This window comes from Podarcis liolepis, assembly GCF_965112155.1.
Source record: "Podarcis liolepis genome assembly, chromosome: 6".
Taxonomy (NCBI): domain Eukaryota; kingdom Metazoa; phylum Chordata; class Lepidosauria; order Squamata; family Lacertidae; genus Podarcis; species Podarcis liolepis.
Window position 1 is genome coordinate 97,028,169 of NC_139559.1, and position 24,731 is coordinate 97,052,899.

General features: G+C 48.5%; 2 protein-coding genes across 2 annotated transcripts in view; one reads left to right on the plus strand and one right to left on the minus strand.

The window, feature by feature from the left end:
* The window catches only part of DARS2 (aspartyl-tRNA synthetase 2, mitochondrial), a 1,012,941-nt gene that overhangs the window by 414,436 nt on the left and 573,774 nt on the right, over positions 1 to 24,731 (plus strand). The gene's annotated exons all lie outside the window — the stretch shown is intronic.
* LOC310708636 (uncharacterized protein C1orf21) overlaps positions 1 to 24,731 on the minus strand; it is a 139,540-nt gene that overhangs the window by 9,721 nt on the left and 105,088 nt on the right. Inside the window, exons 4-5 of the mRNA XM_083507271.1 lie at positions 9,548 to 9,624; positions 3,261 to 3,321 (exon numbers count right to left, since the gene is read on the minus strand). Of these exons, the coding sequence (XP_083363397.1) occupies positions 3,261 to 3,321; positions 9,548 to 9,624 (138 nt within the window). The remainder of the gene's footprint in view (positions 1 to 3,260; positions 3,322 to 9,547; positions 9,625 to 24,731) is intronic.

Here is a 24,731-nt window from a genome sequence, read left to right on the forward strand (position 1 = left end):
TATGGGGCGAAAAATACGGTAGATAAATAGGTACCGCTCCGGCGGGAAGGTAAATGGTGTTTCCGTGCGCTGCTCTGGTTCGCCAGAAGCGGCTTAGTCCTGCTGGCCACATGACCTGAAAGCTGTACGCCGGCTCCCTCGGCCAATAAAGCGAGATGAGCTCCGCAACCCCAGAGTCGGTCACGACTGGACTTAATGGTCAGGGGTCCCTTTACCTTCACACTTACACTGTGGAGAGTTATGGGCAAAAATCTCCTCTGCCACATAACCATATCACATAAAAGTTTCAAAGCACACTTTCTTCTTATTTGTTTGGTAGAGGGCAACTTCAATTTGCAAGGGCAAATTTTAGTTGGCAAGGTTGAAAGCTAAGGGCACGCTTCCCCCCCCCCCCCATGTGGTTATGGTGTGCTTTGGTTTGTTTTCTGCAGTGGACTGACCTGATTCAGCCACTGCCAGCAAGGCCAATGGTAGGAATTAGGTATATCCTCCTTGTATCTGAGCAGCTCAGCCAATGGCAGCGGGAGACACTACTGCTTACTCCACATTTCTGTGACAGTAAAATAGCCAATCATTGCCTGGAGCTTTATTACCATGACAAAATACTTAAATGTACTGTAATCAACTTTGCACCACTGCAGAGATAAGAATGAAATAAAACCAAGTGTGCTCAGATGTTTTATTTAGCTACTGTGATTATTTTCAGTACAGGCACCTGAAATATCAGCTGTCTGAATGATCTGAAACGCCCACTGAAATCTGTGACTAGATATCAAAGGTGAACATAAAAGTAGAGTCCTTCATGAATTATCGGTGCAAAAAGTACTTATCCATTAGGAGTTTTTTCTCAAATGCTGGTTGTTATTCAAGAACCAAAGCAGAAAAACAGCCAGTTTTAATGCACTGCATTAAAAGGCTTTCCAAACCAAGGCAGGCAGACACTGGGTGGGTTTAAATGTACTTCTAACCAAACTGTAGTTAAGCATTATGAGAATGAGCCTAATCTTCCCCCCGGTTTGCACCCGTCCTGCTCTTCCTGCCGTGTGTCATGAGGAGGGGTGTGGAAGCCCCTGCTTCTCTTTTGCACAAGCTACAGCTCTCTGTGTCATCTGAACCCAGACAAACTGTGGTCAATCTTAACTAAGGTTAATGGGAACAAGCCAACTTCAAATCATGGTTTATGATGTTACCGTATTTTTCGCCCTATAGGACGCACTTTTCCCCCTCCAAAAATGAAGGGGAAATGGGTGTGCGTCCTATGGGGCGAATGCAGGCTTTCGCTGAAGCCTGGAGAGTGAGGGGGGTCGGTGCGCACTGATCCCTCTCGCTCTCCAGGCTTCAGGAAGCTATCCGCTAGCCATGGGAGACGCAGCTCTCCCACGTCTAGCGGAGACCTTGCTGGCACCCAGAAGCTTTGGGCGCGCTGAGCTCAGTACGCTCCAAGCTTTGGGCTTCGCGCAGCGCTCCGCTAGCCATGGGAGAGCCGCGCAAAGTCGCACGGCTCTCCCACGGCTAGCGGATAGCAGCCTGTTCTGGGGGCTGGGGTCGAGGGAAGCTCGGGCTCCCCCCACCCCAGCCCCTGGGGGGGAAAAATAATTCCCCCCCTTTATTTCCCCCCCAAAAAACGAGGTGCGTCCTATGGGGCAAAAAACACGGTAGCTTGTTTTCACTAACTATCATTAAGATCAACCACAATTCAGGGTTGAGATGACACACTAAACTGTAGTTAACCTAAAATGGAAGATGAAGCTTCTGATCCCATGCCAAGGGAGGAGAAGGGAGTGGGCAGGCCTGGAAGGAGCCCCTGGTTAGTAGGCTGGGCTCAGTCTCTAGATCGGTACAGTCACTGAGATGAAACACTTGGATGAAAGGGTACGTACACAATACTCTTTCTTTCATAATGCTTAATTTAGCCCCTCTGACAACCACTCTCTTGCATTTTTTGATATCACAGAATGACTTATTTGACATTATTACTGTGCTCCACTAAAGGGTAGAAGTGATTTTGTTATTTGGGATAATAACAATACTTCTCACCTAGGATGAACATGGGATGTGCTCAGAACATTTTTTAAAAATCACAATGTGATTTTTTTAAAACTACAGTGGTGCCTCGCAAGACGAAAAGAATCCGTTCTGTGATTCTCTTCGTCTAGCGGTTTTTTCGTCTTGCGAAGCAAGCCCATTGATGGATTAGCGGATTAGCGCTATTAGCGGCTTTTAGCGGCTTATCAGATCTGCTGATAAGCGGCTTAGCGGCTTAGCAAAAGGGGGGGAAAGGGAAAAAAACCCGCAGGAACTCGCAAGACATTTTCGCCTTGCGAAGCAAGCCCATAGGAGATTCGTTTTGCGAAACACCTCCAAAACGGAAAACTCTTTCGTCTAGTGAGTTTTCCGTCTTGCGGGGCACCACTGTATGGACAAGGAGAATCAAGAGTGACTGAGAAGCCTCCTTACACAAATATGCCATGTCAAGTCAGATGATATTCCCTTAACTACCATCTAGGTCAGAGCTGATTGCTGCCCTGAGCAACTAGGACAGGGGTCAGCAAACTTTTTCAGCAGGGGGCTGATCCACTGTCCCTCAGACCTTGTGGAGGGCCGGACTATATTTTGGAGGGGGGGATGAATGAATTCCTATGCCCCACAAATAACCCAAAGATGCATTTTAAATAAAAGGACACATTCTACTCATGTAAAAGCATGTTAATTCCTGAACTGTCCATGGGCCAGATCTAGAAGGCGATTGGGCCAGATCCGGCCCCCGGGCCTTAGTTTGCCTACCCATGAACTTGGATAACTGATCTCACTGGTGATAAGCTGGCCAGTGTCCTGACCTGGCACCTGAGACCAAGAGGCTTCCAATGCAGGGACATCAAAGGCTGCTCTGACTAGAACAGAATGCTCCCTTCCTCCAAAGTAAATCCTCCCCCCTTGAGCTGCTTCACTGCTAAATACTCACCTTAGCCCTTGTCTGTTCCCACGTACAAGGTGGTAACATGCATGAGCTTTCACATCCCATTCAAAATAATGGCCATCCAACAAAAGGTTGGTGTAGTATTCACAAGTTTGTTGTCACTTTTGCAATAAATCTTTGAAGAGTGACATCATGACAACCTGAATGGATGTAACTGCAATTATTTAGAATGGAAACATCATCAACATGAGAAACCGCCCTAGATTAAGCCCCCTAATAGATTCTTGTGTCTAGGTCAAATTCCATAATTGCCATGCAGAAACATATTCTAAGTTATGCTTACCTTTTCAATTTTCTCATCCAGCATTCTGAAGAATTCTTGTTGGCTTTCAGAGATGTGCATGCTGAAACACACAAAAAGAACAGATTCATTTCCCTTTTTGTTTGTATTCAGTCAGCAATTGAGAGCACTCCTTTTTAAATAAAAATTGTGACTCTCCTGCTGCTAAAGGAATTGAACACAAGTGCTGTTCTTTGTGCTTTGTTTTTGCTGCTGCCTTTGGTCTGATAACTTGTGCTCTAATTGTTGAATGACTGCTGTTTGCATTTCTGTCTGTGAGTCACCTTGAGCAACTCCTTTGGTGGAGGGGGAAAGCAGGGGGTAGGATTCGAGTACCGTAGATTCCAGCGTATTAGGCGACTGGGCGTATAAGGTGACCCCCAACTTTGGCTGTTCAATTTTAGAGTTTTAGAGTTTGAGCGCCGCCAGGGGCAGAGCGGGCGTTTGGCGGGCGGGCGCCAGGCTCGGAAGGACTTTCCACGTCCCCTTCTGTGGGGAGGGAGGAGGAGTGACGGCAGAAGGGGCAGCTCTGCTCACAGGCTCCCTCTCCTCCTTCCCAACGTATAAGACGACCCCGACTTTTGGGGTGATTTTCCAGCGATAAAAAGTCGTCTTGTATGCTGGAACATACGGTAAGATTTCCTTGAAGTAGACCCACTGAAATTAATGAACACAACTATGTTAAGTCTATTCATTTCAGTGGGTATTACTCTACTTGCCGTAGTTAAACACCACTGAGGATATCAATTTTCAAAATAAAATATTTGAGAGGCCCAGTGAGATCAATAAATGGACCCAATCTGCTGTACACAGACACTGTGTACAGTACTGTGTCACTCTTAAGGCTGCCACATTCAAACTAGAGAGGAAAGCACTGGCCCCAATCCACTGCCATTTCCGTTCCGCTGGCTGACCAATGTGAGAAATAGGGCATTAGGTTGAATCCTTAGTCTATTTCCTGGTAGGGGATGAATTGGTGCATTACCCTCTTCCTCTAACAGGTGCAATATCTCAGGGGACCCTCGTAAAGGGGTCTGGGTGTAAGATTCTGTCCAGAAGTCAAGAGGGGAGCGGAAGGACCATAGAACTTCCAATGGTGGCCTTGGGGGCCGTTTTAGTTGACCTGCATCTTGGGGTGGCCTGTAACCCAGGCATGATCCTATCTAAACGTCAGCCTTCAGGCAGGAGGCTGATTCAGGATACACACCCAGGGGCATAAGTCAAAGCCTACTCTCATCTGTAATCAATAAAGTTGTGGCCATTTTCAATTCCAGAACATTGTTGTGTCAATTTTTTACCTGTTACCACCTTGGCCCTTCCTGTCCCCAGCGCACACTGTGTGTGGGCCTCTGTCAGAAGTCAGCCAGCAATAAAATCACATGGAATAAGTGAATTTTACTCTTTATTAGAAGAAACTGGATTTGCTCACTCTGGCCTAGTCAGCACCACAACTTTTCTTTGGTAAGTCTTGCCCAGTGCCGGATTTATGTATAAGCTAAACAAGCTATAGTTTAGGGCCCCACTCTCTTGGGGGTCCCCAAAAAATTTAAAAGAAGAAAAAACCTGGGTGTACATTTCCAAAATATAAGATAAAAAACAAATAAAATAAAACCTACATACAGCAACAGTGTTTTGTGTTGTGTAGGCTCCTATGATGTAAGTAATGGGCCCCGCCTGCTAGCCTGCTCCCTAAATTATCACATACAAAGGGCCCCATTACCTTCAGAAGCTTAGTGCCTCATCAAACCTAAATCCGGCCCTGGTCTTGCCCCTCCTTCCCACAGCTGCCTAAGTCTCCTCTTCTCCTCTCCCAAGCAATCTGAGACTATGGCAGCGTGCCTACCGTTACTCCTCCCGCTTCATGCCTCTCCTGTCGCAGCAGGAAGGGGAGACACCCTTGCTTCTTCACCAGCCTGGCTCATCTCTGCCTCTGGGCCTCCCTCATCCCACTCTCCCTCATCCCACTCTCATCCCACTCTCCTGCTTCCACTTCTGCCTTTGGACTTGCCTATGAGAGCCCACTGCCGATTTACTCCAGCTGAGAAGATTAAAGGCAAATCCACCCTGAGGCACAGGCAGGATGCAAATATACACTGTAAAATGGCACTCTCTCCTGTTGTATACTGAACTGTGCCACCCCTGTCACTCACACTCACCAACATATTCTAGATGGAAATAAGGACTTCTGTGTTCTTTAAAGCAGCTGCATTCTCGCATTACTGCCTATGACGTCCCCATCCATTCATACACATTGCTGAAGGCAGGCTGTATGTTGTATTTATTTACCTTGAGGTTAACTGTCCTGCGCGGATTTGAAAGCAACCATGGTGTCTGTCCTTTCAGTTAAAAGTACATTAGAAAAACAGCAATCCTGTAATTCTTCAAATTCAACGGTGCCAGCTGCAGCATGCGGAATGGCAGGGAAAACGTGATTCACTAAAGATGGGTACCAGGAAAACAGCATCCTGGATCCAACCAAACGCCTATCTAGTTTAGCCCCTGAGTCTCACAGGGGCGCCAATGGGAAGCTTGCATGCAGGACCCAGATTTTGAGTCCCCAAAACTGGCCTACAGGGGCATAATGACGGACAGTGGAAGTAAGGCCAGTCATGTCAATAAGGCTACCCGTGGCTTCTAGCCAACTGTCCCTGTTGCACAAGGGTCATTAAAGCACACACCGAGAGCTGCAGCCTGGCAGATCTGAGTACGACGTAAAAGAGCCCTGCATATATCACTGCCTTGGATGAGAGGGAGCAAATTCAGAAGACAGATCACTACTGAGGACTTGAATTACAGGGGAGACAGACGGTGCCTGGCCTCCTTATTTATTTTTGCAAAGGCTAATGAAGGCATGGTGTGGATAAACTTTGGTTGAGCTGGGGGGCGGGAGCTCGTTGATTCCATTGAGCCCTCTCACCAAATAATGTGAGCATTACAAGCACCAACGTTGAAAGCGAGGGTTTTGCAGGGCTGCCCATAGAACCAATCACTCATGATTTATAGCTTTCCCCTGAAAGGTCTTTCTGTAAAGTTCAGATGTAGCACAGTCACTCTTTAACACTAAACTCACTGAAAATCTCTAGTACACATTGACATTTCCCAGGCCAGGTTCTCTCTCTCTCCCCACCCCCCAAAATCACTTCTCTCCAGGCAGAAGGTCAGATAATTTACTTCCATTAACCTCGCAGAACCATGAGGCCCAGGTCAGCAGGACCATGTTTCACAGCAGTGTGCAGGATTGGAAAAATACTATTATTAGTTGCCAGCAAAGTGCTGCCAGTGCATTTGTGTGGTACAGGACAGAAGCCGACAGACCCTGCCCCAAGGGAGAATAAAAGCTGAACACACGGAGTGAGGTCAGATGCTCTCACAAAGCCAGAGGACACGGGGAGGGGGCTGCTCAGGGGATGAGCTGGGAGCATTTTGTGCACGTTCAGTAGAAGAGGCGGCCCAGTTCCAGTTATGAAATTCACAGAAAGATTTAGGTTGAGGGTGTAGGAAAACGTTAAATGGCACAGGGTCAATTTACGGGATCACACTCCCCCCCAAAAAACCATCATTTAGACATAACATCACCATCCCTCTAAATTTTTCATTTATTAAACAAGCACACATTTGTGTTACCAGGACTGGCATATGCCACAACTTTATAAGTTTATTTTATTAAGGAGGGGGCTTTATCCCCTTATTACTTTTTTTGGTGCTTCTGCAAATCTTGGATTCACTCTTGGAAGTGAATCAGGTTAACAAGCTCATTTGACAGTGTATACTCTGCTTAAGTTGTAACAAAGCAAAGGCAGACCCTTGCTTCAATGAGATAAAAGGGGCAGTAAGGGAAAGGGTGGGGGACAAAACAGTAACATCAGTTGAATGTGAGTAACTGAAGTTGTATATTCTTAGGCTCTCTCTTCCAAAATCCAACCACTTACCTACTCAAGGAGGGAGAATGGTTAGTATGAATGAATGAGATTATTCATGCCTTGAACCAGAAAGCTCTCTCCGTGGTAACAGCCACACTTTCATCATTTGCTGCAGTTAGCCTCTGTCCAAGACGGACCGATGCAGAAAAATTCAGCAGTACTTTCAACTAGTCCTCATGCAGCTTACCCCTTTTGAAAAGTAAGCCCTTTTTAGCAAAGAGCAGAATGCCAGGGTGAGCAAACCCCAGCCATGAAGCCACATATACCCCAACTTCTCCCTCCCAGGACCAAGTCATGTGCAGAGACATAGTTCTGCTATGTCATTTATAAAAGGTGACAAGGAAATGTCAGGGCAGCTGATGACCTGCTTGACATGCAGAGCATGACAGACACAGCCGGTTTACTCTACAATGCCATCCAAAATAACAATAGTAGATCATCTGAAATCCAAGCCTTGCTTCTGTAACTCTCTAGGTGCCAACACAGTTAAGTTTTGTTTGATCACAAAACAAAGGTTTTATTTTTAGAATGATTACGGGGATGGCACTTGTAATTACTAACAAGGGATGTATGTTTGAAAAAGTTAAATGATTCGCTTGTAACACTAAATATCCCACAAGCACTGCTACTGCAGCCCATTATGTAAGAAATTTCATTTTTACAACAATCTGAACAGGTGGACTGTGAAAACAGCAATGTTGCCATGTATCTGCGCTAGCATTTCCCAACCTAGCACCCCACAAATGCTTTGGACGTCCATACCCATCAGCCCCAGGCAGCATAATTCAAGCCATCTGGCAGGCACCAGGTTGAGGAAGGCTCACCTGGACCTGCCAGGAGACTCTGTTCCATCCGCCCTCCCCTGGTTTCAGTTTTTATTTTCTATCTGACACTCAAAATGCTATAGCTATAGAACATGCTCAGTCCTCATCTGGCTGGGGATCTTTTTGGTAGTGGGGTTGGTGGAAGGGGTGTTTCATTAGGGTGTTGGGTTTTTTTTAAGTATTCATTTACTTCTGCTAACCTCAGGTTTCCTTCAAGCATACAAATATCTCCCTCTTGTTTCTCGCTGGCTCTGCTTTGGCTCCATTTCTTTTGGCATTCTCCCCACTGCCATTACTCTGCTCAGAAGAAAGAACCTTCTCCTCCATGCAAGTTGGCAGAAAGCAAAAGGTAGGTAGCATAAGTGAGAAAGTACATAGACAAAGAAGCACAGCTGGGATGAGATGCTCAAGGTGTGTCACGCTTCCCATCCTAGTTCTGCTCACCAAAAGCCAGAAGATCCGTTTGCTTATTCCAGCAACCCAACTTGATTTCTCACGGCACCCGAAGAGAACTCGGTGTTCAAGTATGAAACCACTGCAAAGAGCTTCAGGTACAAGTCACAGGAGTTCAGCAGCAAAGCTGGTTTTAATTGGCAGTGTTTATATCTGAAAGCGGAAAAGCAAGACTACCCAAATTCTCATGGGCATTCCCTTGTCTTTGTGCATATACCATGCCACCTCCTGCTAGGTACAGAGGCTGGCTGTGGCAGCCCCTAGGGAGACAGCCAACTTTCCTCTAGTTCTATGGATCTACCAACGCAGATTTTCAACCTCTGTACAAGATATTCTGATTCTGGGGCCTGAAACTATATTTTAAGCCAGATTTCAGGACCCAATGCTACAGCTCAGATTTAGATATTGTGTTGCTTGAACTAACCACAGTTCAAAATCCAAACTACAGCCTGAGCCATTGACAAACCAGAACTGAGAGCTGATTCTCTGCTTTGTTTCCCATCTGCTCAGCACTCCAGTGCAGTAGCTAGTTTGCACAATCCAAGGTCTTCAAGTCTGCTTAAACAAAGGCTACCAGCTTGGATTTGCTGTTTTCTCCCCTCTCTCAAAATACAGTGTCCTGCTTTTTAATTTTTTAAAAATAGTTAAAATGGCAACACCTTGATCACAGTACAAAGCTGGAGTAGTCAATGTGGTTCCCTCCAGAAGTTGATGGGCTCCAACTCCCATCCACCCCAGTAAGCAAGGCTGATGGAAATTGAAGTCCAAAGGACATCTATCTGGAGGGCACCATGTTAGCTTTCCCAGATATAATAATAATAATAATAATAATAATAATAATAATAATAATAATAATAAATAATATAAAGTAACAAGCCAACTATTTAAAATATTAAGCAGCCAATCCAGAATGAAATAAAATAGGAAGACAATGTTTCAGCACGTCAAATAGACAGATGGAATCAGATAAGCCATGAGCTCTTCTGGGGAGGGAAAAGGAAAGTGGGGACAGAAATATCTCCCTTGGGAAAAACGTTTAATAGAAATTTCACTTTAATTCATCAGTGGAAAAAAACCCCGACGTAAGACTTACTTTGCTCTAGGTTGGTGTACTAATCCTGGAAGCTCTTTGTTAGGCTTAAGCCTTACATGTGAAGTGGCACTTTTTTCCTGAAAGAGAGAAAGAAGAGAGACAGACCAACCTGTTAGGGTTAAAAATAAGCAACAGTTATTTGCCATCAGATTGCACCTGAATGATAAAAGAGGCCACATATAATAAACACAGCGGTGCAAAAAATACAGGCGGAGAGGCCAAATGTTACAACGCTGAGCTATGAGAAACCAGCTCACAGATCAACACCCTGTTCGAAAATATTGTTTGAACACCCTGTTCTACGTGTTACGTTAAGCTTGTTCTCTCTCCTCCACAGGGCCTAAAAGTGTTATATCCCCCGGTCTTGCAACAGATGCCAATCTCATTTTCTTACATGATCACATATGGACACACAGGGAATATATTCTAGAACTCACAAGGCGGTGGGTGGATAATGGAAGCAGAGAGAGAGAGAGAGAGAGATGGGTGGGGGAGGGACTCAGAGCTATGAAACGTTTGGGATGTCGCAATGGAAAAGCAACTTTAGGCATAAAATCAGCCTATAGAGTCTATGGAGCGAATTTGGTGATGAGCCAAGGAGCTGATGAGAAAAAGCAACCAGGTGGCTAGGGTAGTGAGAAAACATGGCTGTAAGTGTTACAGGCCATTTCTTGGAACACAGAGAAGATAGGATTCACTAGGACACAGTCATATACTCATTTTGGGTTACCCTGAAAAGCCAAATACCACAGTGAAAACACTCCAAATGAGGTAATCAAACCCTCAGGATTTTCTCTAGGAAACAGGAACCTCCGTGTATTCCCGGTGCAGTTTATGACTCGCTCACTGTCTTTTCCAGCCTTAGGAGCATCTCAATGACCTTCCATGGAAGCAGTGGCAAAAAGGCCAAACCCCATAACATGGGTGGGGAACCTCTGGCTCTCCGCAGGTTTCTGAACTACAACTCCCATTAGTCCCAAGCAAGCCCAGCCATTGGCCAGGGGGGATGAGAGTTGGGGTTCAGCAACATCCAGAGGGCCAAAGGCTCCCCACACCTGCTCTAGAATGAAGCTGGGACCCTCCTCAGACGGGCCCAGTTCTCACTGAGGCAACAGATCTGTTTCTCAGTTTTAACTCTGCGGCTGGCAATGTGGGTGCTTGAATGATGGGATGCTTCTTCATGAAACGAATACAGTGGTACCTCAGGTTAAGTACTTAATTCGTTCCAGAGGTCCGTTCTTAACCTGAAACTGTTCTTAACCTGAAACACCACTTTAGCTAATGGGGCCTCCTGCTGCTGCCGCGCTGCCGGAGCCTGATTTCTGTTATCATCCTGAAACAAAGTTCTTAACCTGAGATAATATTTCTGGGTTAGCGGAGTCTGTAACCTGAAACATATGCAACCCGAGGTATCACTGTACCCCAACACAGAAAAACAGCAGCATCTGGGAGAAACCAGAAAGCTTCTTTCTGATATTTTATTTTCTAAAGTGCTAGGAACTGTTTTTGCATGGGTGGACATTCAGCTTTTGCCAGCCCTTATCTGCAGCCTGCTTGCTAAAGTCCCGACATAGATTTGCCACCTCAACGATAACTAGGCCATCCTCTCATCTGTTCAGACCACTTAAGAGCTTAGTGCTTTTCACTTAAAAAGAAGAAGAGCTTTTGATTTTGTGAATTTAGAAGCTCAGTGCAGCTAACGGATGATTTTGCAACAACAGCTATCACTATAAGATTCTTGCTGGTGCCTGACACCTTCTAGGGATGCAAAATTACAGGCTGAAAATAAGAGACTAAGATTCAGATAAGCAATATTCTAAGGCCTGGCTTTTGCTCAAAGCTATCAGTCTCGCCAGACCTTTCCACCCATTCTTTGGTAGTACAATATAGAGCCTAAGAATAAAGAGCACAGCCCATCTGCTGAGTTCTCTCGATCCCATGGGACAACTTTTAATCTTGCCTTGTCATAGCTATTTCAAGATATATTATTTGCCTGCATGCATGGAAAACAGAAACTGCTGTCAGACTGAAGGGAGGGAGGAGAAGGGAGGCGAGCAGAGAGCGCTACTGAGATCAGAACTAGGGGGAAGAAGCTACATGGGGAATGGGGAAAGCCAGAGGAACAAAGTCAGCATCCAGACACATGTAGGCATATGGTACTATTGTCACAGACTGATCATGTGTTTTTTAAAAAACTTACTATAACAATGATTTCAAATTAACTTCCCACCGTTCTCAAGCTGGCTTACAAATGCTAGAAAAAAATACATGGTTAGGGCTGACAGTAAGAGCTGTTTGACAGTGGAATTTGCTGCCAAGGAGTGTGGTGGAGTCTCCTTCTTTGGAGGTCTTTAAGCAGAGGCTTGACAACCATATGTCAGGAGTGCTCTGATGGTGTTTCCTGCTTGGCAGGGGGTTGGACTCGATGGCCCTTGTGGTCTCTTCCAACTCTATGATTCTATGGCTTGTTACCGGAAAAATCCGAGGGCTCCCTTGGACAAAAACAAAGACACCAACCAGGATAACTTGGAGCAAAACAGCAGCCTGTAGGCTTGGCCTTTATTGAACTGTTGCAACAGGGTGTTCCCCTCACTTGCAAGAGAGAGGAAAGACCCAGAAAGATGGTGTGCAAGACCTTATAAAAACTTTTGAAATTCCCATCCTCTAGGTCAGTGTTTCCCAACCGGTGTTCCGCGGCACACTAGTGTGCCGTGAGACACCGGCTGGTGTGCCGTGGGAGGAAGGCGGGCGAGTCGGGCGGTGAGAGGCGGCGGCGGCGGCGAGGATCCGCGTCGAGCCGGGGGCGGCTCCGCGGTGGTGGTGCCGAGCGGCGGGGCAGCGCGCGCAAAAGGGAGGAGCGCGAGACAGCGGAGGAGGAGGAGGCCGGCATGTCCGGGCAGCAGCAGCAACAACAGCAGCAGCAACTCCCGCCGCCGCCCCCTCCTCCGCCCGCTATCGCCGCCGCCGCCTCAGCTGCCCTCGCTCTGCTGCCTCCTCCCACCCCGGCAAGGGGGAGGGAAAAAACTTTCGCTTTTGTGCGTCCCTCCCGGCGTGACGCTGCGCGCTGACGTCACGGGGCGGGGCTTTAATGGTGGTGTGCCGCGAGATTTTTTTCCGGCTAACAGGTGTGCCGTTGCCCAAAAACGTTTGGGAAACACTGCTCTAGGTCAAGCCCACCCCCAGAAACATCATGCATACATTACAGAAAGGAGAGGTTGAGGGAGGAGTTGTGGTGGTAACCTGAGTATCTTGTCACCTGGCTGGTTCCTCCCTTCCCCCTCCCCATGAGTCACTTCCAGGAGACAAAGGGGAGTTGGCAGTTTCCTGCCCCCAGAGGGAAGATCTGATCATTGTCCTTTGTTTCAGTCCATGCTGAATCCACTCCCATATGCAAGTTTTTTTGTGATCTTGGTGGTCTTCTGTCTAGGACCATCAGGGTTGGCATAGCAACTGGGCAGGGCTCCTGTGGATGTGCTGGGATGGTGAAGGGATTATGGCTGACCAGAACCAAGCCACCCCCCTTTGATAGTCCTTGTCATATGGAGTAAAACAAAAATGGAACAGTGCAAATCCGATGTATGGTTGATTTTTCTATGAATTTATAACAGAAGTGTGGCATATGTAGTGTGTGAGTGTGAGTGTGTGAAGTTTGTACAAACTGAATGATTGGGGTGGGGGGTTCCTGCTACAGGCTGGACTATAAATGGTTTTCAACACTGTGATATATCACCAGCTAAACATTGTGATATACTGATATATCACAATATCTAAAATAAGGATGGAGCTATGCAGAGGCATTGGCTGGCTTCATGTTTTCCCCCACAATATGATTTTTGCGTGCGCGCACACACACACACACACACATCAGGATTTGTGAGATATTGCCAGGTAAAAAATTATGAAAATGATTATCACAATATGGACTTCAAACCAATTTTGGATAATATATTGATATATCACCCAGCCCTATAATGGTAATAGAAAATTTGATGTAAATTTGCATTTGATTGTATGGTTACACAATTGAGAGTCAGCATGCTACTTTCTGGATTGTGAATCTCCTTCGCTGGCTGTAACAGCAAGTAACTGGAGCCACGGTTAAGAGCCAACTGTGGTTTCCGTTTAAGACAGGATTTGAAACCATGGTTTAGTCCTTGTTTCAGATCCTGGGTTACAGAATTAACACCACTGCAGATGGACCAATTAACCATGATTAGACCCAGCAAGGAGGGGAATTTACATGCAAGAAGAGATGCTCATGATTCTATAATGGAAACACTGCCCCAAGGAATTTGGGATGGCTTACAAGGCACTCTCTCATTTTATCTTCACAACAACCCTGTGGGGTTAAACCGAAAGAGGTCAATGAGTTACTCGAAGCTTCCCCCTATGTTTTAATCCAGATCTCCCTTGCAAACGGCCAGAATGAACGAAGAGGAGCCAAGAGGGCGCAGTCTTCTCTCCTGGGGCACACACATTCCCGCTAAGCCATGGTTCTGCCCAGTGTGTCTATCACAGCACTACAAGGCAGTTCCTATGTTTCTGATGTTCCTATCTAGAGGCTTGCCGTGGGCAGACTGAAAGAAAACACATTAGTAGCTAAGTGCATCTAAATTTATCTAGTAACTTAAATTTGTTGTCTAGTGGGGAAACAGCCAACCTTCTCATTTATTTGCCATCTGTTGCTCAGCAAGATTAATAGGCAGAAGGAATTTAACAGCACAAATAAAACTGAGCCCAATTCAGACTTGGGCCACTCATTTTTAACTTGGCAGGTCACGCTGTTTATTTAAAATGTCTATTCACAGAAATCCCAGATTTCTCACCCCCAGAAAGTATTATTCTTAAGTATCAACAAATTAAGGGCAGATTAATTACAAATGCTCTCTCAGCAGTAGCCACAGTGGTGCTCTCCAGACATAAGGACTACAACTCCCATCACTGGCCATTGTGGTTGGGGCTGATGGAATTGGAGTCCACAAAACCCACAAGGCTACCCTTGTTCTATCTGGCTTCTGGTCCAAAATGGTATTTATACTCTGCTTAAAATGTTATTAGTGATTTGGAAAACGCAACCAAGAGCTATTCCCAGGGCTGCTGACTTTCAAGATTTCAAGTCTTGTGGTATAAGAGATTTCTGCAATGGTTAAAATTAAAATGCTTAGCGATAAAACAAAACAGATTACAAACCATGACAATGTAATCTCACTCTTGATAGCTCTATCATACAAATTGGGGGGGTGGGGAGAGGAAGAGCTTAATGCTTACATTCCAAAAATAAAAATAAAAAGACAAATTGTTGAATTTATTCAACTCTTTTCACTGATGCTGGACCTCAGTGACAACTGTGACCTTTGTTGACCTGACTTTTACGTTTGATAAACATAACTTCAGAGACTTTGACTTACTTCCCAGTTTACCTTTTACAAAGCCTATCTGAAGTAGGGAGATGCAGGGATGATCTTCACAGATTTTGCAATTGGGGAGGAAAAAGTTAATGCTTCCCTACCCAGCTGTGACACCCTTGAAAGTGCTCCCCCAGCCACAATTAGATTAGAAAAACAGCCTTCCCTTGACTTTTCAAGACTAATATCCATGCAAAGGAAGGGGGAGGAATGAGACATGGGGCCAGGTGGGGAAATCCCAAGGGCCACATCTGTCCCATGGGCTGGCAATTTATTGAACATGTAATTTTAAAACAAAAAGCAGATATAATTTGTTTGCAGGAGACACACGTGGCAAAAAACCACGAGAGTCCTGATTAATAAAAAGATTGGAATGGAATTTATAACTGTGGATAAAAAGAAGAAAAGAGGAGTTTTGCTGTATATTAATTCAAAACTTGAGCCCAAACCATTATTTAAAGACAAACAAGGAAGAGTGAGAGCAGTACAGATCATCTCAGAAAGTGAAAAAGTGTTAATAACTGGGATCTATGCCCCTAATGAAAAGAAAGCAGCATTTTATAAAAAGAGACAGACCTCTTAGAATATGCAGACCAAAAAATGATATTAATGGGGGATTTGAATGGGGTAGTATCCTTAGAAATGGACAGAACAATTAGGAAAACAGATACAAAGAAAGGGAGACTCCCAATAACATTTTTCAATTTGGTGGAAAATTGAATTTAATTGATGCTTGGAGATCAAAACATATTTTGGATAGGGAATATACATTTTTCTCACATGCCGTATTTTTCGCTCTATAGGATGCACCGGATGATAAAACACACCTAGTTTGGGGGGGAGGAAACAAGAAAAAAAAAAATTGAACCCCAGAAGCCAGAACAGAAAGAGGGATCTGGCTTGTGGGATAGCCTCTCGCTGTTCTGGCTTCGCGGACATCCTTTGAAGCCTTCGCAGGGCAGCGGGGTGCCTTCACCCCACTGCCCTGCGGAGGTTTTGCGCAGCTAACCCCAAGCTAGACCAGCGAGATGGAGCGCTGCGCAGCGCTCCGTCTCCCTGTTCTGGCTTTGGGCTTAGCTGTGCAGCCTGCATTTGCTCCATAAGATGCACACACATTTCCCCTTACTTTTTAGAAGGGAAAAAGTGTGTCCTATAGAGCGAAAAATACGGTATATGAAAGTAGTGCAAGAACAGACGTGATATGGGTCTCTAAAAACTTTATGGAAGGAAATTTGAATTAAAACAGTAAAATGTGATGGCATGCAATTGGGATAAAACAATAAGGATAAGAAAAAAGAGGTTTAAGTAAATTATGCAGAAAAGGTATATATTAAATGAACCAGGAAAGGAAATGGAGGGAAGTCTGGAGGTTAAAGAGAACCTCTGAAAATATATTTTCTTTCTTTTCCTTTCTTTTTCTTCTCTTCTTTCTTTTTTTTTCTTTGCTTCTCTTTACTTTTATTTCACTTTTTATTTTTTATGTTGGATATTTTGTCTCTTTAATTCTACTTGATGGAAAATACTAATTGTTGAAGTTGAAATTGTAAAACCAATAGCATTTATTTACAAAAAAAAATCCTTGTGAGCTCTTGTCAGCATCTATGTACTGATGGTTGCTACCAGTGCTATTTTTCTATAATAAAAAAAAGAGGTGCCTTGTTCTCTTATAACGGCAATGGCACCCACCTGAGAGGTGCTAGAATTGAGTTCCGGCTGAAAATAAAACCCCGGTTGCTACACAGATTCCACTGGAACTCTGGCAAATGACATCATTCCTGTGTTCTCCTTTCCTGCAGCGAGGTCTTCACAACCATTTCCTTTCATTGGAAGCTGCCCAGAGTGGCTGGGGTAACCCGGTCAGATGGGCAGCAGCTCAAGAAATAAATGGTTGTTGTTGCCTTTCCGAGGACTTGCTGGCTACCCACGGGCTTGCACTGTCAGGGGAGGGGGCACCTATGGCCAGGAGGGACAGTTCCCCTCGGAGGAAAGGTGGGATTCAAGCCTCCAGGCAAATTAAATTCCACCAAGTTGGAGGTCTATTCTTGATACTCAGGTAAAAATGGGTGGGGGTTGCCTGGAATCCAGCAGATTCTATTTTGAAAAGGCTAGAAAACAAAAGACTCTCTGAACAATCTCATTGTTTGGGGGACCTGCCCAAAATCCTGCATTTACCAGGCAACTCTGAAATGCATTTGCCCACGTAATGTTGCATTTTTATATTTTTATGTATTCTAGGCAGATTTGCTACAACTTCTTTTGGTATATGCTGTGTGATCTCTGACCTTCTCTACAATAAAGTCATTTCTGTTGAACTGTGATATGATGCCTTTTGAATTTCTGCTCTCAAGCTCACTTTATTTAACAGAATTTGTGTGCCACTTAATTGTAAAAGAACCTCTACATGGTTTACATGCAACAGACATTAAAATGGTCAATACAAAGCTAGAATTCAAAAAAAGTAAACAAATAAAATCAAAATATAACCAGCGGTTAAAACAGGCACTCTAGATACCATCTTGCTTCATATTTTGCTGGCTTTACACATCATAAATCAGTCCTGGGAACTACTCTTGATACAGCAGAGCTTGATTTATAGCACAGAACACAACCACCTTATAATATGATCATAGCACATCCAGAAAACACAAAACAACACAGTTCAAGAAGAATGTAAATGATTCCCAAAATATAATTATAAATGGGCCTCTTACGTATGCACCTTAAGCATGTATACAAACTCAGTGAAAGGTGTTGTCAGAGCTGCTTGAAGATCCTAGCTCACAGAGGATCACGCTAGCCAGCGGTCATTAAGTAAAAGTCTTTATTGAATTACAGTTTCCATTCTCACGCTGCTGCGCGCAACTCTACGCCTAGTAGCTAGGTCGGCGAAGCTCCGTCTGAGTCTCCGCCCTGTGTGCACCAACTTAATATCCTAGCCTTGCTCCACCTTTTCCTCCTGACTGTCCTCCTCTGGGTCCCTCTACCCCCCGGGGCTTCTTCCTTCCGGGATTCTTCTGACGCTGACCCAGACCCTCCTGCCTCCTTGCGCCGGGCTTTAGGACCTGGCTCTCTTTCGGGGCTGCTTACTGCGCCGCCTTCCTCTGCATTTGAACTTGGCGCGCGCGCCCAACCTTCCACTTTCCTCTCAACCGTTTCTTCGCTCCCCGATGGAGGTGTGGCCATCCCCGACTCATGTCCTCCCTCCTGTGGAGGTGTGGCCACTCCTGACTCATGTCCTCCCTCCTGTGGTGAGCTGCCAGCGCTTCCCCCCTGGCTCCCTTCCTCTTCCCTGCTTCCTGGCGGTGACGCTGGTCCCGATTTCCAGCTGCTCCCCCCTGAGTCCTCTCTGGCTCTGTCTTCCTGGGGTGCCCCCCTAGACTCCCCCCTTGTCCTCGCCACTGGTGCTCCTTTCTGTGAATCCTCTGATTCACTGGAAAGACTAGGAGATCTCGGGTCGTCGTCGTCACTCATCTTTTCTTCTGCCTCCTCCCCTTCGCTCTCTGTTTCCTCCCTTGCCCGTGCTTCTGCTCCTAAACCCCTGACATCCATCCCCCCCTCGAAGCCCCCCATTCCCCCCTCCCCTCCTTCCGGTGCTGGAGCTGGGGGCTGCTGTTGCAAAGGGACGAACGTCGGGTATCGGTCGCTTCCCGTGGCAGGCCTCCATCTGAAGTCTCCCGGGTCTTCCTCCCCGCTCTCGTCGACGACAGTCACCTCCGCTTCCATCTCTGTGCCGCCGTGCTCGAAACCAGGGTCGTCCCCGAAAACGTCCATGTCCGTCTCTCCCTCACTTCCTCCTGTCGGTGTTGCTCGTCCTGGGCCTTCCAGCCACCGTCTGCGCCACTGCTCCTCTGGCCTATCGTCCCACCAATACGAGGGTTCTGATGCAGATCCCGAGGGTGACCCCTCCGGGGAACGGACGTCTTGTGTCGGGTCCTCGTCCGAGTCGAACCCCCGGAAAGTGCTGGCCGAAAGTGTGGGCGTGAAAAGCCAGTCGTCAAAATATTCTGCTGGCATAGGTCTATGGGGAAAGAGGGCATGAAACTCGTCTTTGAGGAGAGGTTCGTCCAAGGCGTAGCCCGGCACCCAGCTGTTCGCACTGGCCGGGGTGCCCTCCTTGGCGAGAAGGTATTCTACCCCCTCTTCCCCCCATCTGGAGTCCAAAATCTCAGTGACTTCGTTGATGCGCTCCTTCTGTGCCACTTCCGCGTGCCCTGTTCTGTCTCTGACCGGACTCGGCGCTGTTCCGGGTTCCTGGAACCTGTGCGGTGCCTTGTAGGGAGTGAGCACCGATCTGTGGAATACCGGATGCATTCTGGAACCCTCCGGAAGTGCCAGTCTGAAAGCTACCGGGTTGACCTGCTCTTCGACTTGGTAGGGCCCCAGTTGCTTATGCCCTAGTTTCTTCTTGGCCAACGACCTGGCCGGCACTGCGTGGGCTGCTAACCAAACCCAGTCTCCCACGTGGAGCTCTTCTCCAACCCTTCTGTGCTTGTCTGCTTGTACCTTGTATGCGTGCTTGGCCAGCTCCAGGTGGCGCCTCAGCTGATCGTGGACCTCCTGCAGCTCCAACGCGAACGCATCTGCTGTCTGCGGCTCCCCCTCCCCCATTCTTTCCAGTCCCGGGAAGGTTCTGGGGTGCCTCCCGTTGTTGGCGAAGAACGGCGTGACCCCCGTGGACACGTGCTTCGTGTTGTTGTAGGCGAACTCGGCAAGCGGTAGGTAATCCACCCACGTCGCAGGCTGTTGATTTGCATAACATCTCAGGTACTGCTGCATGATGGCATTGACCCGCTCCGCTTGCCCGTTGGTCTGCGGGTGTCTCGCCGACGCCAGGTTGATCTTGACGTTCAGGAAGCCCATCAGCTTCTGCCAGAAATTCGAGATGAACTGCCGCCCCCGGTCGGACAGAATAGACCGTGGCAGACCGTGAACCTTGAACACGTGGTCTATGAACAGTTTGGCGGTTTGCTCCGCCGTGGCCACCTTCGCACACGGAATGAAATGCGCCATCTTGGAAAACAGGTCCACCACCACCAGCACTGCCGTCTTGCCCCTTGAGCTGGGCAGATCCGTGACAAAGTCCAGAGCCACCCTTTCCCAAGGTTCGACCGGAGTTTGCAGCGGTTCCAACAGTCCTGCCGGCGGTTTGTGCACTGGTTTGGCCCTCTGGCAGGTGTCGCACCTCGCCACGTAGTCTGCGACCTCCCCTCTCATTCCAGGCCACCAGAAATCCCTGGCTACTAATTCCACCGTCTTCTCCTTGCCAAAGTGCCCGGCCGTGGGCGCGTCGTGCAGCTGCTGCAGCACCTTGGCTCGAAGTTCGTCTCCCGGCACGTAGATGGCCCCTTTTCGGATGAGCAATCCATCTCGTAGCCGGAAACCGTCGGCCGCTGCCTTGCCCCTTTGCACCTCTGCCATCTTTGCTTGTGCGAAGGAGTCCTCCTGCAACGCACGTCGCACCGCCTCTAGGTCCACGGTCGCCGCGGCGCACGCCCACACTGCTGGTGCGAAGATGTGCATAGCGGCCGCTGGCGTTGCGTCCTCCAGATACTGTGGCTTACGGGAGAGAGCGTCTGCCATGATGTTGGTGTCCCCCGGGACATACTCTATTCGGAAGTCGAAGTTTGCAAAGAACTCAGCCCAACGTATCTGCCTCTGGTTCAGGAACTGTGCCGTGCGCCAGTGCTCTAGATTCTTGTGGTCCGTGCAAACCTGCACCGTGTGCTTGGCGCCGATCAGAAAGTGCCTCCACGCCTTGAACGCTGCGTGAATGGCCAGCAACTCCCTGTCCCAGATGGTGTAGTTCTGTTCGGACTTGCTGAGCTTCCTGGAGTAAAACGCTCCCGGTCGCCACACCCCCTGCGGGTCTTTCTGCAACAGGACCGCCCCCACGGCTCTGTCCGAGGCGTCTGTCTCCACCCTCATCGGCTTGCTGGGGTTGACATGAAGCAGCTGCTCTTCCGACGCGAAGAGACGCTTGAGTGCCTGAAAGGACTGCTCCGCCTGCGCTGTCCAAACGAACTTCTTCTTCTTGGAGCTAAGCGTGTCAGTGATGGCCGCTGTCTGCATCGCGAAGCCCTTGATAAACTTGCGATAGAAGTTCGCAAAGCCGACAAACCGTTGGACCTCCTTCCGGTTGCGCGGACTCTTCCAATCCAACACCGCTCGAACCTTGGCGCTGTCCATGGCGAGCCCCTTGTCAGACAGCTTGTAGCCCAGAAAATCCACCTCCGGCACGTCAAATTGGCACTTCTCCAGCTTGGCGTAGAGCCTATGTTGCTTTAGCCTGCTCAGCACTTCCTTGACGTGTCCGTCATGCTCCTGCTGCGACTCCGAAAAGATCAGGATGTCATCTAAGAAACAGACGCACGTCTTGTAGAGAAGTCCCGCCAACACGTGATGCATAAACGCTTGAAAAACGTGGGAGCCATTTTGCAATCCAAAAGGCATAACTCTATATTCGTAGGTCCCCAGTGGCGTGAACATGGCTGTCTTCCACTCATCTCCTTCCCGCATGCGAATGAGGTTGTACGCCCCCCGCAGGTCCAACTTGGTGAACACTCTGCCCTTCCGTACCTTTGCGAGGAGGTCGTCAATACGGGGCATGGGGAAGTCCGATGGCCTAGTCAGACTGTTCAAAATCCTGTAATCCACTACCAGTCTTTTCTGGGGCGTGTCCCGCTTCTTAACAAAGAATACGGGACTGCCCCCCACTGCCCTGGACTCCCGGATGAAGCCGCGTTGCAAATTATGGTCAATGAACTCTTTGAGTTCCTGCAGTTCGTCCTCTGACATGGAATACAGTTTCCCTTTAGGCAGCGCCGCCCCCGGCAGCAGGTCAATTTTGCAGTCATATGGTCTGTGAGGGGGTAGCCTGTCTGCCTCCTTCTCGCAGAAAACTTCCAAAAATTCAGCGTACTTGTGTGGAATCGCTTGCAGCGTGCCTAGCAGCAGCTGTGACTCCTCTTCCTCTCCTTCCTGCCTGGGCACGATGCAGTGTTCAGCACAAAAGGAAGAGCCGAAGGTCAGCTGCCTCTGGTACCAAGCCATCGCTGGGCTGTGCTTGTCCAGCCAACTCATGCCCAATACAATGGGCGTGTCAGATAGTCGAGTGACGTTGAAGCTGATGATTTCTCTGTGATTCCCAAGTCGCATCACCATTGGTGGCGTCTGCTTCACCACTTGCCCCCCGAGCAGCTCCCTGCCATCCACCGTGACAACCTGCAGGGGCAGTGTGGCCGGCAGCAACTGCACAGCGTGCCTGTCGACAAAGTCCTGCCCTATAAAGTCCGCATTGCTGCCTGAGTCAATGGTGATTGGCACGTCCATGGTGATTCCATTGGGCAGTTGGAGAGACGCTGTGAGCCTCACTACTGGTTTGGGCGGGAGGGGGTTCACGGGCTGTAAAATCGCTGGGGACTGCGTCACTAACACGTCTGGCTGGGCCCCAGTGCCTCTTCCTCCAGCCAGACAGCCTCGTTTCCCTGCTGTGGTCCTCCTTGCTGTGTTGCTGCAGTCACCATTGCTGAGGCTGCAGTGAGCTTGTGGGGCCTCTGGGGACACTCTTTCGCCATATGCCCTGGCTCCTCACAGACGTAACACTTCCTGTTCCCTCTAGGAGGCTTCGCTTTCACTGCTGCTGGTGCTAGGGCTCTGGTTGCTGACTGAGCCCTTGCACCTCCCACCTCCATAGGTTCGGCTCCTCCTCCTGGCGGAGGCGTGGATTGCGCCCGCGCTGCTTCCCTGGGAAAGAAGGAGGGGCCCCCGGCTGGTTCGCGCCCTCCACGCCCTTCGTCCCTGTTCCACGGACGTCCTTCCAGCCTCACCCCCACTGCCAGTGCCCTCTGAACGACCTCCTGGGTGGTTCGGGGTCTCTCCCCCCTGGCGATCTCATCTTTAATCGAGTTATGCAGCCCCTCCCAAAAGAGGTCTCTTACAGGAGCCGAATCTCTGTCCCATTCCAGGGCACTGACCAAGGCGAAAAAGCGGGCATGGTACTGCCTGACGCTGGCCCTCCCTTGTCTCAGCCCATGCACCTCCTTCCGTGCAAGATCCACGTCAATACTTGATAAAAAACACCCATCCATTGCTTTAATAAAGGCATCTGCATTCTGTAGCGCCGGATCCTTATCTCTCCATAAATTGCGTAGCCATGCTCTCGCATCCCCATGCAGATGGGACATGATGAACCCCACTCTCTCTTGTTCATCTCTAAAGTCTTTATGCAGCAGTTGCAGTGCGCACAGTACGTCGGCTCTAAAGTTGGGATACTGTTGCAGGTTCCCATCGAAGTGAGAGACCAGCCCGCCTGTCCGTCTCGCCAACCCAATGCCCTCCTGCCGGGGTGTCTGCTTTGTCAGCACGTCTAACCTGACCTGGAGATCCCTGCAGGCTGCGGCTGCTTCCTCCTCCCTCTTCCTGGATGCTAGAGCCTCGGCGTTCAGTTGTGCCACCGCGTTTCTGAGTTCCTCTATCTGCTGCTCAGCCGTCATGTCGTCTGCCGTTCGTGAGCTTGCTAGTAGGCACCTGTGTCTCTCCCCTCCTCGAGGCTGTAGATGCCCACAAACTGAGACGGAGCTTACTGTCAGAGCTGCTTGAAGATCCTAGCTCACAGAGGATCACGCTAGCCAGCGGTCATTAAGTAAAAGTCTTTATTGAATTACAGTTTCCATTCTCACGCTGCTGCGCGCAACTCTACGCCTAGTAGCTAGGTCGGCGAAGCTCCGTCTGAGTCTCCGCCCTGTGTGCACCAACTTAATATCCTAGCCTTGCTCCACCTTTTCCTCCTGACTGTCCTCCTCTGGGTCCCTCTACCCCCCGGGGCTTCTTCCTTCCGGGATTCTTCTGACGCTGACCCAGACCCTCCTGCCTCCTTGCGCCGGGCTTTAGGACCTGGCTCTCTTTCGGGGCTGCTTACTGCGCCGCCTTCCTCTGCATTTGAACTTGGCGCGCGCGCCCAACCTTCCACTTTCCTCTCAACCGTTTCTTCGCTCCCCGATGGAGGTGTGGCCATCCCCGACTCATGTCCTCCCTCCTGTGGAGGTGTGGCCACTCCTGACTCATGTCCTCCCTCCTGTGGTGAGCTGCCAGCGCTTCCCCCCTGGCTCCCTTCCTCTTCCCTGCTTCCTGGCGGTGACGCTGGTCCCGATTTCCAGCTGCTCCCCCCTGAGTCCTCTCTGGCTCTGTCTTCCTGGGGTGCCCCCCTAGACTCCCCCCTTGTCCTCGCCACTGGTGCTCCTTTCTGTGAATCCTCTGATTCACTGGAAAGACTAGGAGATCTCGGGTCGTCGTCGTCACTCATCTTTTCTTCTGCCTCCTCCCCTTCGCTCTCTGTTTCCTCCCTTGCCCGTGCTTCTGCTCCTAAACCCCTGACAGGTGTGAACTTGCTTTTGCCAGATAATCTCATAATCTCAACGAAGCCTTCCCTTTTCTGATCATCCATATTGAAAATCCCTGTTCACAACAAGATGTTGAGGGGAACTGTAGAAGGATAGCCCATGCTGTTGAAGAGAGGCATGCATACTTTTTCTGGTTGCATATCCACACACACACAAACACGTACTGTACTGTAATTTCAACTGTTACTTTGAATCTTCCTGGCACACCAGACCCTTGGAGAGCCACTGTTCCGGGGGGACGAGACAGGTAATGAGTGGAACAAAGGATGCAACTTTGACCTTACTATATCAGGCTAGATTGCAGCCACACCAATTCCCAAGCAGATCAAGAGACATATCCACCCAGGAAAGAAAGAGGCATCATCACTGCTGAAGGACGCA